This window comes from Xenopus laevis, chromosome 5S, assembly GCF_017654675.1.
Source record: "Xenopus laevis strain J_2021 chromosome 5S, Xenopus_laevis_v10.1, whole genome shotgun sequence".
Taxonomy (NCBI): domain Eukaryota; kingdom Metazoa; phylum Chordata; class Amphibia; order Anura; family Pipidae; genus Xenopus; species Xenopus laevis.
In genome coordinates, this window is record NC_054380.1 from 140,419,545 (window position 1) to 140,437,937 (window position 18,393).

The window sequence follows — 18,393 nt, forward strand, 5'->3', positions numbered from 1 at the left end:
GGAATAAAATCCTGTTATTGACAATAAGCTGCAATTGGCTCTCCAGGAATGTTATGTTTTTTCCTTGTCATGTTAATCTGTTCATCTCCCTACATTACTCGTACATGATCTGTTATCTGCAAATCTGTTATCCAGACCATCTCCCATAGACTCATTTATTAACGAAATAATCCATTTTTTTTTCTGTAATAATAAAACAGTAGCTTGTACTTAATCCAAATTAAGATATAAATAATTGTTATTGGAAGCAAAACCAGCCTATTTAGTTTATTTAATGTTTATATGATTTGCTAGTAGACTTGTGGTATGGTAACCTAAATTACAGAAAGATCTTTTATCTGGAAAAACCCAGTTCCTGAGCAGTCTGAATAACAGGCCCCATACCTGTACATAGATTTATTAGATTATTATCTGAGACTACACATTATTCACATTAGTCTCTGCTCTAAAATCCACCTGTTGCTTGTATAATATATATATATATATATATATATATATATATATATATATATATATATATATATATATATATATATATATATATATATATATATATAAAATACACAAAAGCCATGAATATCTTGTAAATTATATCCTTATAAACGGTGAGTTCTGATGTCATCAGTTATAAACGGTGAGTTCTGATGTCATTTCTGTCACATGACTCACTGAAACTTGTGTATTATAAATAAAGTGGCCCCAGTTGTAAAATATGAGGATATTAGAAGTTACCTCGGAGTTCCATGACCTGTATAACTCGGCCCTCAGCCTCGTACTTTTATATGGTCATGAAACTCCTCGGTAACTTATTATTTCCTTATAATTTACAATAGGGGGCACTTTATTCACTATATTAACGGGTGTCCCTTGGCCTGTATGCAGCACCCAGATTCTGGGAGCTGAAGAGCAGCTGTGATTGGTTGGCCTGGGATAAGGAGTCTAATGAAGCACTGGCAAGTGCTGCAACGAAATTGTTTGTACCTTTCCGGATGAATGGGCTGCAAAGTGATGTCACTTCCAGTCTAAGATGATGTCACTTCCGGTTTCACGGGTCCCGGGTCGGGAGGTACGTTTAATTTATAGGGTCCATGTCGGGTAGGGGGATTTATTGGGTTGGGGGTCAGTTTAGAGGTCAGCGGGTTTGGGTTGGGCATGGGTCCTTTCCATTGGTTATGGTGCATCAGCAGATGAGGAAGAGAAGCAGCACCTCCGCTCACTTATTTATGGTCTAGTAGTTTGTTCTGTCGCCCAGAAGAACAGACTGTGACCGGTGTATGGTCAGTTGTATATTATCCATTTATTTAGCCCACAGACTGATCAGCCATATTCACTGGAGAGTTGTCTGGTGTATGTCCTCCCTAAATTCTCTCCCCAGCCAATACTATGAAATCCAGAGAGGAAGCAGCATTTCCTGATTCTCTCATTCACCCCTCCCCCTGTGATGTCACTGCTGAAACTGACATTTAGGGTGAGAGGCCTTGGGACTTGACATTGCTGATAAATAAGCACATTCCTAGCAAAATTCCTGGCATAATCTTTTCCTCTGTTTCCCCATATGTGGAAATCCTTATGTGAAGCCACAGCAGGGCCACCTCAGCCTGCAGCACTATCTTGTCCTTTATGATGTCATTGCTGAAAATCTCAGTTTTTCTTGTTCATTCACATAAACATGTCCTGAGCCTGCTGTGTTTAGTATCAGCCTTTATAGCAAGAATCATATTTTTGGTAAAAAAAAAAATGCCATTTATACTTTCATATTATAATTAAAGGGGTGGTTTACCTTTAAGTTGATGTTTAGTATGTTATAGAATAGTGGATTCTAAGTAACTTAACTTGGATTTCGCTGTAAGGATAATAATGTATTGTAATTTACATACTTTTCTTTCTGTCCAGGCCTCCCCTATTCATAGTCCAGTCTCTAATTCAGATTAATGGGTCCAAATTACCCTAGCAACCAGATTGCTGAAATCGTGAACTAGAGAGCTCCTGAATAACTCAAACCTAACTTAAAACCAGCAGCATATTTCCCTAGAATATCTCTCTCCACTTCATACTGAAAGTTAATTTAAAGGCAAATAACCCCTTTATGATTGTTTGCTTCATTTCTGTCATAGAGCAACAGTCCTGTCCTGCTTTATGGCAGCTGAGATTCTAGCTATCTGTATAACAGAACATTCTGTCCCAGTGGTTACACAGATCCTATCTGATCCCCATTGTAAGCAGCAGTCCTGTCCTGCTTTATGGCAGCTGAGATTCTAGCTATCTGTATAACAGAACATTCTGTCCCAGTGGTTACACAGATCCTATCTGATCCCCATTGTAAGCAGCAGTCCTGTCCTGCTTTATGGCAGCTGAGATTCTAGCTATCTGTATAACAGAACATTCTGTCCCAGTGGCTGCACAGATCCTATCTGATCCCCATTGAGTGATTAGAAGCAGTGAGTACTATGACAATAGCACTAATTACAGGTAATTATAGATAATTACAGGTAATTCCAGCTGATTTCGGATCCTGTGCCTGTAATTGTGCATCAGTCTGTGAGAGAGAAGCAGTGGGTTGGATTGGCAGAACTTTCTCTGTTACTATTGTGCTTTTTATGGAAATGTATCATTATTATTGTATATATTTAGTAGGTAGGAACACAGTTATTGAGCCAGTATACACGTGCCCTCTGTTGGCATATACGGCATTCCTGAACTATAACTCACATTGTCCAGTGCGTTTAAATGAACAAATGTAACACTTTTCCTTTATAGTCCTATCTCTGCCATAGCATTTCAATGCAGCAATTCTAAATATTGGCTCATTCTTTTTACAGGAATAGACTTCAAGATCAAAACAGTGGAATTACAAGGAAAAAAGATCAAGTTACAGATATGGTGAGTTACAGCTGAACTTATCCTGTGTATGTACAGTTATGGGACCTGGGGTTTTCTTCCTAAGGGCTCTTTCTGCAGTTTGGATCTCCATACCATAAAGGGGTTAACTTTTAGTATGTTTTAGAACATAGCTTTTTAATTGGTCTTAAAGGGATCGTTCACCTTTGAGATAACTGTAAGTATGATGTAGAGAGGGATTTTCAGAGATAATTTGCAGTTGGTTTTCATTTTTTTATTATTTGTGGTTTTTGAGTTTAGTTTTTTATTCAGCAGCTCTCCAGTTTGTAATTTCAGCCGTCCAGTTGCTAGGGTCCAAATTCCCCTAGCAAAGACTTGAATATGAATAGGAGAGACCTGAATAGAATGATGTTATAAAAAGTAACAATACATTTGTAGCCTTACAGAGAATTTAAGTCTAGTAAAAATAATTCAAATACTCGAGTATAAGCCGAGGTACCTTATTTTACCTACAAAAACTTGTAAAACGTATTGACTCGAGTATAAGCCTAGGGGTGAGATGCATTTTAGGGCATCTTCAGCAGAAGACACGCTCCTGTGTGCGCTCTGCTAGGGAAGAACTCCTCTTACTTACTGATCCGAAGAGGCTGCAGTAACAGCTCTGTGCTGCCCACACTTGCTGTTGTAAGAGTATACATACATTACATACATATATACATTACATTTGCATACACATACATACAAACATACAGCAAGTGCTGCACCATACGCAGCCAGGTAAGGCAATGAGACATTTACAAGCTCGCTCCCTCACAGGTTCAGCCCACTCCACACTCGAGCGGAGGGATAAACCTGCCTCTGCGTTGGAGCATCTGGATCTCCAGAAGCCTGCCCCATATCCCTGGCCCAGAACACCAGCCACTTACTTGGCCACAGCTCGCCTCTAGCGCGAGTTACTGCAGGTGCCGTAGGACTGCAGAGGTACAGGGGAGATGCGGGTCAGGTAGGAAGTGAATGGTGCAAGCAGAAAGAATCCCAAGGCACACAGGATAATTGCAAGCAAGCTGCCATGCTTGTTTATTGCCAAGTGCAACGTTTCGGGGTCACGCCCCTTTCTCATGCTTGAGAAAGGGGCGTGACCCCGAAACATTGCACTTCGCAATAAACAAGCATGGCAGCTTGCTTGCAATTATCCTGTGTGCCTTGGGATTCTTTCTTTCTTCTGCTGAATCGCAGCCATTCGCATCATTGACTCGAGTATAAGCCGAGGTTAACTTTTTCTCTATACTCTTTTTCTTTATACTCAAGTATATACAGTAATCGCATAAGGTCCGTGTTGCCTCTGGTGAGGATGATTTATATCTTAGTTGGGGTCAAGTCCAAAGTACGGTCGTCTAATAACAGGGAAAAAGGAAATCCTTTTTAAAAATTTGATTTGATGGAAATGGAATCTATGGGAGATGACCTTACCATAATTTGGTGTCATTTTTTTTTATAACCTAAAGGAGAATTCAACCGTTTTGCAAAACCCCCCCCCCCCCGGGAAATGCCCCTAACTTTATACCTACCCCTTGGTGCAGATTCAGGCATCGGAGTTCTTGGCAGCCATCTTCCAGGTCTTCGGTAAGGTGAGTGGGAGACAGGTGAAGCTGCGCATGTGCAGTTGGAGCAATTTGCCGGGTTGCTAAAACTGCGCATGCGCCGAAAATCACAAAAATTGCTGAAGCGCCAGAAGAAGACACACAGACCTGGAAGATGGCTGCGGTGAACTCCGATGCCTGAATCTGCACCAAGGAGTAAGTATAAAGTTAGGGGTATTTCCCCGGGGGGCAGCTAGGCTGGGAGGGGAGAGGGTCTATGTGGGGTCGGAGGAAGGGTTTTCTTTGGAAAACTGAATTCTGCTTTAAGGTTTTTGAGTTATTTAGCTTTTTATTCAGCAACTCTTCAATTTGCATATTAAGCAATCTGGTTGCTAGTGAATAAGAGACTGGAATATGAATAGGAGAGGCCTGAGTAGAAAGATGAGGAATAAAAAAATAAATAATGAAACTGAGAAGTTGCTTAGAATTGGCCATTCTATTAAGTTAACTTAAAGGTGAACCACCCCTTTAAAGGGGACCCGTCACCCAAAAACATTATTCCAAATCCTATTTTATCCCATTAGTCAAGCAAAATGAACTTTAATTACACTATATAAATGATTTGAATCTTGTTTCCTTCAGTCTGGGAATTCCTAATAATAACAAGCAGGCAGCAGCCATTTTGCCCCTACAGGCTTTTTGGAATCTCTCTGATGTGTTAGTGTTAGAAATGTAAGTCCTGCATAGGGCACATGTACATTTGTGTGTGGGCTAAACATGACAGAGACTGGACTAATGATTGTACCCCCAAATAAAATTCATGCGCTCATTTTAACTTTACATTGACTGCAGTAGGACAGTGTAGGAGCACAAGGGAAACGCTGAGCTGCCATTACATTACTGAAATGAGCAGGAGCTGACTGGTTGTATATGAGCTGCCAATAAGCGTTGTGATTGGCTATTTGATAGCGCCTATATGGACAGGCAGTGTAAAGTACATTCTGTTTGGCAGTACCCCTGGTTTGAAATCAATCAATACAGAATAAAGTCAGGAATTTAAAACAAGCATCTGTTTTGCGTAACATGTTGCTTGCAAGCCATTGGCTGGGGATAATACATAATACATTTCTTATCTCTGTCCCTACTGAGATTGAAGGCAGCTGCTATAGGTGATACAGTAGTTGCTAATATTCCATATGAAATATCCGCTAATGTAGCAAACTGCAAGGCTAGGGCCACACTGGGGCCAAAATCAGATAGATGAAATACGCTGCTCTTTTTTTTTTTTTTTTTTTTTGACGTCTATGGCCAGCTTTGTTAACGTCTATGGCCAGCTTTAATGTAAAAATATATAGTGAATAAAGTACCCCTTCTTGTAAAATATAAGGATATTATAAGTCACCGAGGAGTTTCATGACCTTATAAAAGTACGAGGCTGAAGGCCATGGAACTCTGAGGTCACTTCTAATATCCTTATATTTTGCAACTGGGGGTACTTTATTTATTATAATACACAAATTTCAGTGAGTCATGTGACAGAAATGACATCAGAACTCACCGTTTATAACTGATGACATCACTACTCACCGTTTATAAGGACATAATTTACGTGTGTGTGTGTGTTGCACATTCATACACACAGCACACAAGTCTACATACACACATTTATGCAAATACAATTGTTTTTTATTTCCTTTTAATTGTATTATAGGGGTTTTGATTGTGTTCTCAGTTCTGCATTACTGCTGATTGTGCCCATAGTTAGACTAAGAGGAACTGGACTCTTATCACCAATTTCATTGGATTATTTGGATATTTAGTACATTTTGCATTGTTCTTGATTACCTGTGCAAATTCCTTGTCCTTTATTTTACTTTTTTTTTGGGTTGCTACATAAATTGGCAGCCATATTGCATGTTGGGCATTAAACATACGAGCCCTGGTATATTTAGGGAGTCTGCACACATGGTGTGTCTGTGAGGTCCTGTGAGCTGTAGTTTGTATTATGGAAACCCTTAGTATTTTATAATTTGCCAGTCACACATTGTGCTTACTCTGTTTCTTAATACAACACACATTGTCTGATCGTATTTTTGCCGATCGATGTTGGAGATTGTGGCTGCAGCAATGTGTGTGAATGTTGAGGGCAGTGTATTATTGTAGTGGATATGATGGATAGCAGCGCTAGAAACAGATGTAATTGGCTGAGCTGTGATGTTGTTGTTGCCCTTTAGTGCTGGATACAGTGTTGGTTTGGCTCAGCAGTGCAGATCATTCTCCTTTCTTTCCTGTGTGTGAATAATCACACTGTGCTTGTAATCACTTTGGCTTGGGGAGACGGGGGGTCCCTCTGGGTAACCACTTCCCTTGTTTAGTCACAATCCTGCAGATGCCTGAGAGCCTGGGAATGTGACCCTTTTCATCATCTCCCTGAATGAATTGGCCAGCGACCCTACTGAGTTCTACAGGAGGGACTATTAAAGCTGCTGTCATTCCTATTTGTAACATACACCTTTCACCCAAGTGCTGACGGAGTCCTTGTCTATAGGTGCTAAGTGCTAGTACTTTACTTACACTCTCTGCTTCAGGTACATTGGCTCATTGAAACTGCACACAGTGACCATTCATCAAATGTTCTTCATTTCTCCTTAGCCCTTTTCTGCCTGCAGAGATTAAATCTCATTAAACCTTTTCCTGAAACCCCACAGCTGCAGATCTGTGAATGGCCCTTCTCTGCCTCACATTTGCACCTGCCTTCCCTTGGCATACACTTCTTTATAGTGACTTAGCTTGGAAAAAGACACACCACCATCAAGTTCAACATCTATATAACTGCAGCTGATCCAGAGGAATGCGAAAAACCCTCAGAACCCTCTCCAATTTGCCTGAGAGGTGGAAAATTCCTTCCTCGCTCCCACGATGCAATGGGACCAGTCCCTGGATCAACTTTTACTACTTTCATTTCTTCATGTGTCTGCAAATATACAGAAGTGCTGCTCACTATAGGCTCTCCTTGTTTCCTATCTGGCCTACGAGTGGATTATAGAAGTGAAAGTGAAAGGAACAACCTTGCTGGTAAATCACTGCTGTTTGTGTGTCACATACTGACGGGAATCCTGGTTCTTTTGGAAAAGAAATCCTAATACTGTTTTCTTTTCCATCTCACTACTCTATGGGAAAATTAACCCCATTATTATAGAGTATAGTTTGTAGTAGAATCATGGGCGCAACCAATTTGTTCAACCCAACCCATAACCCGCAAGTGCTTTATCTGCGACCCACTGACCATCAAGAAACAGGAAGTGCTGTCATTGTAAACCGGAAGTGACATCATTAGAAGTAGGCGTGCTCAGAAAAAAGGCGTAAAACAGGAAGTGCTCAGAAAAAAAGCGTAAAATTCGCTATTGAGAAGATCCGCGACCCGACCCACAAACCGACCCGTGTCTATACTCACTCCCGAAACTTCTACCTGCAACACGCGGGTACACGACCCGCTGTAGGACTCTAGTTTGTAGTACAATAATAAGCACATTGTTTCCCTTCTGTGCGCTTGAATTAATGCATTCATAAGGGCAGCCATGATGCTTATCGGCCTCTATTAGAAGCATCACCCTTATCACATAAGAGCCTGTGCTGCTGTATACACTGACACCTCATACTGTAGCACCCACACTCACATAAAATATATGAACCACACTGAAGTGCACACAAGTTCATACAAATGCACTGGTTTTAGTTTCTCACAACACAAAGTGTACCACACTAAAGTAAATGGCCCTATAATTACACTTAATGTGTAAAAGAAAACGGATCCGCACACACACCGATTAGTGCAGTCGGGGATTATCCCCTTTTATTCAGCCACCAAACATCAACGTTTCGGGGGGGAACACCCACCCTTCATCCTGCCATTGACTGTAATTGGTGAAAAAATCTCGACTCCCATGGATTTCAATGCATTTCCGGCAAAACGGGTCAAGTTCACACGTCACTACTAGCCATGGTAATGGAGTAATGGAATAACACACATTGCTGTGATGCTGTCAATATATTAGTTATCTGGAGCATTAAAGGACCAGTAAACCTTTAAAAATAGTGAATGTAAAACTGATGAGGGGTTATTATAATAACTTCTGCAATGTACATTCATTATTTATTTTCTTTTAATTGCAAGATATTAAGGGATACATGTACTGTTAATATGAATGAATTTTGTTACAACAGCGCCACCTGTTGGTCAGTTTCCCACCAGTCTGACCAGCAAGTAGTCAAGGAAGTTGTCAGGAGAAAGAAAGATTCTGCAACGCGTTAGGCGTTAGAGGGAATACTATACATGTTTTTTAACTACTGATGTGAATAAAATATATTTTTTTATTGAATAGCATGTTTTGGAGAAATTATTGAGATTGAGGAGAAAGAGGCTGATCTGATGTTCTTCTGCTTAGGAAAGATGTGAGAAAGTGATCTGAGGTTTCTCATTTTTCCCTAAAGGTGGTCATAGACGTAGAGATCTGCCGACTCTCTGCCAGATATCTATCAGGGAAGCCCGTCGGACGGCCCCACACACGGGCCAATAAGCTGCCGACTCAGTCTGTCGGCCGCTTTTATTGGCCCGTGTATCCCCAGAAGAACATCAGAGCAGCCTCTTTCTTTCTCCTGACAACTTCCTTGACTACTTGCTGGTCAGACTGGTGGGAAAATGACCAGCAGGTGGCGCTGTTGTAACACAATTCATTCATATTAACAGTACATGTATCCCTTAATATCTTGCAATTAAAAGAAAATAAATAATGAATGTACATTGCAGAAGTGCTTAGAATAGCCCCCTCATCAATTTTACATTCACTACTTTTAAAGGTTTCCTTATCCTTTAAAGGAGAAGGAAAGGCTAAGATTAAGTAAGATTTATAAGAAAGGTCTATATAAATACACCAGTAACCCCTCAAAGTAATGCTGCTCTGAGTCCTCTGTCAAAAGAAACATCACATTTCTTTCCTTCTATTGTGTACTCATGGGCTTCTGTATCAGACTAACTGTTTTCAGCTTAAACCTCCAGGGCTAGGGCTTGAGCATGCTCAGTTTGCTCCTCTCCTCCTCCCTGCTGTAATCTGAGCCCAGAGCTATGAGTGAGCAGGGAGAGACTCAGTCAGGAAGTGATGTCACACGAAGCTTATATGGCAGCTGCTATTCTAAACAAACAGAGAGAGCTTCTAGAGCTGTTTACTCAAGTATGGTAAAACATTCTGCAGAATAAATATAGCGTTCTAGCTTGTACTATTGTGGCTAATCTATTGGCAATAAACTGTCTTGGAGCTTTCCTTCTCCTTTAAGTAGAGCAGGTGCAAATTAGGTTCATATGTCTTGTCTGGTGGTCGTGGAAATGCTGGTAGAAATTCCCGGAGCCGTTTCTTGCACTCGCTCAGGCCTGACTTCTGTTTGGAGAAGTACAAATATTTAATGGCAGTGTTTGAGAAGGGAGTATCTTGTGCCGGGAGCTTTAACTAGCAACAGCTCATTTGTTTTCACTACCACATAAACACTCACTCGGTGCCTGTGCTGGGACTTGTCTATCTGAAACCAGCCTGTTTTATATGTAGCACCGTGATAATCTTTCTAATCATGGAAACGCATTCCAGAAGTCTCATTAAAGCTCTATGTTATAGACAACTTGTCTCCTGTACAAGGCAGCGACACCTCTTTATTAGAACTAGTGGGGTTCCCATGTAATTGTTATACCCATCTCTAAGTATTAGCTGCTCAACTCCAGCCACTGACCCCTCCAGTACCAACCCATGAAAGGAAACCTTTCTTTCTATTATAACCGAACATCTTGGGCTTTTCTCCGACATTAAAGGGTTGCTTACCTTCAAAGGCCTAGTTGGTTTCAATCCAGAATTCGGTTCGGGATTCTGCCTTTTTAAGCGAGATTCGGATTTGGCCCGAGTCCTTCTGCCCGACCATACAGAATCAGAACCCTCATTTGCACAAAACAAGGAAGTAAAAATGTTTTCCCCTTCCCACCCCTAATTTGCATATGCATATTAGGATTTAGTTTGGTATTCACCCGAATATGTCGCGAAGGATCCGTGGTTTCGGTCAAATCCAAAATAGTGGATTCGGTGTATCCCTAGTTTCAGACAGGTTGCCAGAAATAACGACTTTTTCCAATTACTTTCTATTGTCTGTGTGTGACCGTTTTTCTAATATTCAAGTGTAAAGTGTCATTTTTAGCCTTGTAAACTGTTCTAAATTGATACATTTAGCTGGTCCATTTCTTATGTTTGCAGAATCCCTGGGTTTCATTAAAGGAGACACAGGGTAAATGAAAAAACCCTAATTTTGTAGGAAAGTGATTTATGGTGTTGTTTACATGGTGCTAAAAATTAATATTATCTTTAAAAATCACCCCTTTATTGGAGCTCCCTATAGATGTTCTCTGGTCCCTGTTTCAAATGAGGGGTGGGCGTGTCCCTGCCAGAAGCACAGTAGGAGGGGGACAGCCAATCACAGCCCTGTAGTCACACAAGCACAGACAGGCTTCAGTTCCCTCTCAGGTCCTGCTAGCTGCCGATTGGTTCCTGTTCAGGGAACAGGAAGTGGAAGAGAAGGGATTATTAGGGTTTTTAATGCATTGGTACATACTTATTTTTTTACACAAAATGTCTCCTTTAAAGGCAGCTGTTGAAATTGATCCAATAGTTGTTGAAATTCCACAGATACAGTTGAGACATGTATCAGATGTAACAATTCAGAATCTGCACCATAATTTCCTGTAAAAAAAATTAAATAATGGAAAGTAATTGAAAAAGTCTTTATTTCTGTGGATCAATATGAAATCAATTGGAGTGAAATAAGTGTTTGGAAGGTGAAGAACTCCATCACCAATAGGCAAATGAATTCCGAGCTGCTTCTTGTAGCTGTCTAACCTGCACCCTCTAGACCAGTGATCCCCAACCAGTAGCTCGTGTTGCTCCCAGTGGCCTCAAAGCAGGAGCTTATTTTTGAATTCCAGACTTGGAGGCAAGTTTTGGTTGTATAAAACCAGATGTACTGCCAAACAGAGACTCAATGTAGGTTGACAATCCACTTAGGGGCTACTAAATGGCCAATTAAAGCCCTTATTTGGCACCCCATGAACATTTTTCATGCTTGTGTTGCTCCCCAACTCCTTTTAGTTCTGAATGTTGCTCACGGGTTCAAAAGGTTGGGGATCCCTGGTCTATAGGGAGTCACAAAGAAATGGAAACAGCGATCCTCGGGTGCAAATCAGCAGGATTATTTACTAAGGGTTGGGACAATGCAAAGGAATATCAAGTATCTTGTCTTCCAATCCTACTAGATACAGACTAGATACAGAGCTTTTTATTGGCTGCTATTGAAATCGCGAAGTCCAAAAACAGAAGATTGTTGCTGGTCTGTACAATTGGATACGGTTGTATGTTGGACGTCCATATAATTTGCTCTGTGCTCACAACTGCAGTAAATCAAAAAGCAAAAAAAGGAAGAACTTCAGCAGAGTAACCGCAAGCTTTTTACTCCAGGTTGTGCTTACACGACATGTTTCGGCTCAATATCCAATAACTTGATCAAGTTGATAAAGGGTATTGTTGTTGTCTAACCACAACCTGGAATAAAACGTTTGCAGTTACTCTGCTGGAGTTCTTCCTTTTTTTGATTTACTGGTAGAGGTATGGGATCCGTTATCCCGAAACCTGTTAACCAGAAAGCTCCGAATTACAAAAAAAGCCGTCTCCCATTGACTCTATTTTATCCAAAATGATTTCCTTTTTCTGTGTAATAATAAAAGTCGCTTGTACTTCATCCCAACGAAGATATAATTAATCCTTATTGGAAGCAGAACCAGCCTATTGGCTTTATTTCATGTTTATATGATTTTCTAGTAGACTTATTCAAATTCTGGAAAGATCCGTTATCCGTAAAACCCCAGTTCCCGAGCATTCTGGATAACATACCTGTTTTGAAATAGCACCAACACATTTCTGCAGCACTTTGTAGTGATTCTACATCATTCATATCAGTTCCTGCCCTATAAAGCTTACAATCTAATTATGACATTCATACACAGCAGGGCCAATATTATCAGGAGCCAATTAAAGTGCCTGTGTTTATTTAGGGTGTGAGAGGAAAGCAGAGTGCTCTGAAGAAACTCCTTTCAGCTAGTGCCCTGTCTATACCCCAGCACTGCCCTGATACCCACAACTACCCACAGTTTGAATGGACTAGTTCACCTTTATGTTCACTTTAAGGATGTTCTAGAATGATCAATTCTAAGCAACATTTCAATTGGTCTTCTGTATTTATTTTATAGTTATTGAATGATTTGCCTTCTTCTGACTCTTTGCAGCTTTGAAATCTCTTTGGGAAAAAGAATTGCACCGAGTGCCATGCATTTTACATTTTAGCCGGCGGGAGGCAGTTCGAGAGATTAGTTGCCCCGAAGAAGAAGAGATTTGTCGCTGGGCCACTAATCTCCCTGAATCTGCCCCGACCCTTAGATGTGAAAATTTCATTTATTAATTTTCTAAAACAGAACAAATCGGTTTATATATAAATGTAGGTATGTTCTGTGCTCACAAAAAAAGGCCACACCCTCTCCCCCTTCCCTATAAATGGCAGCCACCGGTATAGCAGCTTTTCATATCATATTGAGACTTGTTATAAAATGCGGCTGTGGGCGAGACTTTGTTCTGCAGAGACGAGTTAGTGTTAAAGGAGACCTGCCACCCACACATAAAAAGCTGTATAATAAAAGTCCTTTTCAAATTAAACATCAAACCCAAATTCTTTTTGTTATTAAAACATCCATACCAGTTATAAACTTGTTTAAAAGTCTCACCTGTCAATCACATATTGTCTGCCCCTCCTCTTTGCCTTAGGCATATGGGCGGGGCAAGGAAATTACTTTCACTTTCCATTCTGCACTTTCTAGATTTCTAATTGTGTAGCCATTGCCAATGGACATGCGTATCAGGTCCCCCATTCTGGCACATAAACAACATTTTAGGATGCTACAGAGCTTGCCTTAATAACAGTGTCTACAAAATGGCGCCTGCCAGTCTGCTGTGATTGTGAATTCCAATACTAAAAAACACACGGTCTCGAAAAAAATTTTGCAGTGTAAGTTAATTTTATTTTGCTTCACTAACCTCATAAAATAGGATTTGGAATTATTTCTTAAAGTGACCGTTCCCCTTTAACACACAGAATACGTATAGCTCACTCACAATCTACAAGTGGCCCTAACTGACAATAACCTGTTATAGGGGCCCTTAGCAACCAGTCACACCTTCTTTTGTTATGTAACTATTCAAATCTAATTGCTGATTGGTTGCTATGGGCAACATCACCGGTAATGCTTCAGTCCACTTTATACGTGGCATGACAAATAGTCCTCTTAAAGGGGATCACCTTCCAAACACTTTTTCAGTTCAGTTGTTTTCAGATTGTTCCCCAGAAATAAAAACTTTTTTTCAATCAATTTCCATTATATATTTTTTTTACTTTTTTTTCCAAAATCTAAGTGTAAAGTTGAATGTTGGTGTCTCTGGTGTTTGAGTCTGACGGCTCAGTAATTCAGATTCTGAACTGTCACAATTTTACTACATTGAGTTGATCCATTTCTCATCTCTGGAGTATCAGTAACTATTGTATCAAGTCTAACAGCTGCCTGTAATGAAACCCAGAGATTCTGCTCAGCAGAGACAAAGATAAGAAATGGATCAACTAAATGTGATCAATTACAGAGTCGGTGACCCCCCCCCCCCCCCCCCACCAGAGCCGTTTTAGAAGGTGAGAAATTACACTATTAGAAAAACGGTCACACGTAGAAAATAGAAAGTAATTGGGAAAAAGTCGTTATTTCTGGTGATTTATCTGAAAACAAACTAGTTGTTATATATATATATATGTAATTTAGCCTATATATGAGTAATGTTGTGTGTGTGTGTGTGTATATATATATATGAGTAATGTAGCCTATATATGAGTAATGTAGCCTATATATAAATAATGTAGCCTATATATATAATTAATTTAACCTATATATGAGTAATGTAGCCTATAGATGAGTAATGTAGCCTATATATGAGTAATGTTAAATAGTTAATTGTAGCCTATATATAAATAATGTAGGCATATATATAAGTAATGTAGCCTATATATAAATAATGTAGCCTATATATGAGTAATGTAGCACATATATATATATATATAATATATATATATATATATATATATATATATATGACGTATATATAAGTTCAAGGTGCAGGGCTTATTGTTTGTATACATGTCAGTGAAGTGCAAAGTTGTTATTATTAAGTGTTTGTATGATATTAAGTGCTCATTAAAACCAGTCACCTCAGCGCTGTGCAATATGTTGGCGCTGTATAAATACATGTTAATAATAATAATAGTCACAGTTTACAGAGTATTCTTGGCTTCTTCCTGGAGGTTTTGCTACAAGAGAATCTTGGAAATCAGTAATACTTGTGTGTTTCAGGTTTTCACAAGGGCATTTCATTATCACTTTGAAAACACATTTAGGGGCAGATTTATCAAGGGTCGAATTTGAAAAACTTCGAAATTCAAAAAGACCAACCGAAATTAAATCAAAGGGTTTTTTTGGTGGAATAGGTTAGTTTTGGAACGATAAAAAGTTTTCCCCAAAAAAACCTTTCATTTTTCAAAGTCCACCAATTGACTCCAAATAGATTTTAAGAGGCACCTCCCCCTTTACTTACCTGTGCCAACCGCTGACACTCTTTTCAGTAATGGCTGCTGAATTAGTGATGTTGGTCTCTTGGGAACACGGACAGGGGGCGGGATCCCTAGTTTTTATATTGTACAATCTATGGCACTTCACTGGTTAATGTGATTGATTTTTGTGCTCTTGTTTCAGAGTAGAATTCATCCTTTTGATGTAGTTAAAAAAAGCATTTTATTGTCCCTTTATTTATGTCTCCATTTCTCCCCCCAGGGACACCGCAGGCCAGGAACGGTTCCACACCATCACAACCTCTTACTACAGGGGAGCCATGGGAATTATGCTTGTGTATGACATCACCAATGCCAAAAGCTTTGAGAACATCAGCAAGTGGCTCAGAAACATAGATGAGGTAAGACTGGCCCTTTGTCTCTTCTACTGCACAAACTATACAATACGTGAATGTAAAATTGATGAGGGGCTATTCTAAGCACTTCTGCAATGTACATTCATTATTTATTTTCTTTTAATTCCAAGATATTAAGGGATACATGTACTGTTAATATGAATGAATTCTGTTACAACAGCGCCACTTGCCACAAACTGGGCAGCAAACTGGAAAATGAGGTTCAATGTTGATAAATGCAGGTTATGCACTTTGGCAAAAATAATATAAATGCAAGTTATACACTAAATGGCAATGTGTTGGGAGTTTCCTTAAATGAGAAGGATCTTGGGGTCTTTGTAGATAACAAGTTGTCTAATTCTGGGCAGTGTCATTCTGTGGCTACTAAAGCAAATAAAGTTCTTGTATAAAAAAGGGCATTAACTCAAGGGATGAAAACATAATTGTGCCTCTTTATAGGTCCCTGGTGAGGCCTCATCTGGAGTATGGGGGCAGTTTTGGACTCCAGTCCTTAAGAGGGATATAAATGAGCTGGAGAGAGTGCAGAGACTAAGTGCAACTAAACTGGTTAGAGGGAGGGAAGAGTTAAATTATGAGGGGAGACTGACAAGGTTGGGGTTGTTTTCTCTGGGGGAAAAAAGGCGCTTGTGAGGGGACATGATTAGACTTTACAAGTACATTAGAGGACATTATAGACAAATAGCAGGGGACCTTTTTACCCATAAAGAGAATCACGTACCAGAGGCCTCCCCTTCAGACTAGAGGAAAAGAAGTTTCATTTAAAGGAACAGAGTAGGGGGTTCATCACAGTGAGGACAGTGAGGTTGGGGAATGCACTGCCGGATGATGATTCAGTTAATGACTATAAGAGGGACTTGGATGATTTCTTGGACAGACATAATACAAAGGCTATTGTGATACTAAACTCTATAGTTAGTATAGATATGGGGATATATCATTTATGTGACAGTAGGGAGGGGTGTGTATGGGGCTGGGTTTTCATTTGGAGGGGTTGGACTTGATGGACTTTGTCTTTTTTCAACCCAATTTAACTATGTAACTATGTAACTATGTAACCTGTTGGTCAGTTTCCCACCAGTCTGACCAGCAAGTAGTCAAGGAAGTTGTCAGGAGAAAGAAAGAGGCTGATGTTCTTCTGCTTAGGAATAAAATGAGAAACCTCAGATAACTTTTCTCACATCTTTCTTAAACAGAAGAACATCAGAGCAGTGGATGCTTGATAATGATGATGATTTCGTGGTGTGCCATTGTTTCAGTGTACATTAAAGGAAAACTATACCCGCCAAACAATGTAGGTCTCTATAAAAAGATATTGCATAAAACAGCTCATATGTAAAACCCTGCTTCATGTAAATAAACCATTAGTAGTATGTGCCATTGGGTAATCATAAATAGAAAATTGCCATTTTAAAAAAAAAAGGGCCGTCCCCTGGGATCGTAGGATTCACTGTACTCATAAACATACCAACAAACCATACATGTTAGGTCACATGAGGCAATTAACAGACAGAGTTGTGTCTTTTGCTTTCACACTTCTTCCTGTTACAGTTGTATTTCTTATCAGGTGATCTCTGAGACAGCACAGAGACCATCACGAAATGGTGGCTCGAGGCAAGAGATGTAAAAGGGCAATATCTACTTAAATATATATTCCAGTTTGGTAAGATTCTTTAATATGCCACGTATTAGGATATGAACTATCTGTTGCTTAAGTGTTCATTTTGGGGGTATAGTTTTCCTTTAATCACTAACAGGATGTTCTGGTTTTATAGTTGAAAGAGAAGGAAAGCTACAGAGGCATTTTATTGCCAATAGATTAGCTGCAAACTATACGACTATATTTAATCTTTAGAATGCTTTACCATACCTGAGTAAACAGCTCTAGAAGCTCTCTCTGTTTGTTTAGTATAGCAGCTGCCATATTAGCTTGCTGTGACATCACTTCCTGCCTGAGTCTCTCCCTGCTCACTCATAGCTCTGGGCTCAGATTACAGCAGGGAGAGTGAGAGAGGAACAAACTGAGCATGCTCAAGCCCTAGCCCTGGAGGTTTAAGCTGAAAACAGTCTGATACAGAAGCCCATGAGTACACAATAGAAGGAAAGAAATGTGCTGTTTCTTTTGACAGAGGACTCAGAGCAGCATTACTTTGAGGGGTTACTGGTGTATTTATATAGACCTTTCTGATAAAGCTTACTTAATTTTAGCCTTTCCTCATTTAAAGCTAATTTCTATTGAAAGCAATGTCTGCCTGTGTGGTTATATTCTCTGCACTGCTGGTTTTGACTGTTGATACCATGTAGCTGAAGTCAGCTGGAGAATTGACTTCGCTTCCTTGTTTAAACAGAAAGAGAGAACAGACAGGAATGAACAAATTTTGCTTTTTAAAGGAACAGTAACATTACAATTTTAAAACTTTTTTATTTAAACTACACTCTCCAAATAATACCCATGTTAGAGTCCTGCAACGGGTCGGGTACCCGCGGGTTACCCTCAAAAACCTGCAGTACCCTGCTTCCGGGTGAGGATATAGACGCGGGTTGGGCCGCGGGTCTTCTCAATAACGATTTTTATTCCCTTTTTCTGATCACACCTACTTCCAATGATGTCATTTCCGCTTTACAATGACAGCACTTCCTGATTCTTGATGGTCAGCGGGTCCGGGTTGCCGATAAGGTACTTGCGGGTATCGGGTCCAAGCGGGTAAGAATGTGGGTCTGGGTTGCGGATTGCAGGGGACGGGTACGGGTTCCAAAAAATGAACCCGCGCAGGACTCTAACCCATGTCCTGCTGCATGTTACTTATTTACCTTGCGTTTAGCAC

At 40.0% G+C, this 18,393-nt stretch overlaps 1 protein-coding gene across 1 annotated transcript in view; it reads left to right on the forward strand.

Moving 5' to 3' along the window:
- Positions 1 to 18,393, forward strand: part of rab10.S (RAB10, member RAS oncogene family S homeolog) — a 48,223-nt gene that overhangs the window by 19,928 nt on the left and 9,902 nt on the right. The window contains exons 2-3 of the mRNA XM_041565135.1: positions 2,820 to 2,880; positions 15,418 to 15,556. Coding sequence (XP_041421069.1) covers positions 2,820 to 2,880; positions 15,418 to 15,556 — 200 coding nt within the window. The remainder of the gene's footprint in view (positions 1 to 2,819; positions 2,881 to 15,417; positions 15,557 to 18,393) is intronic.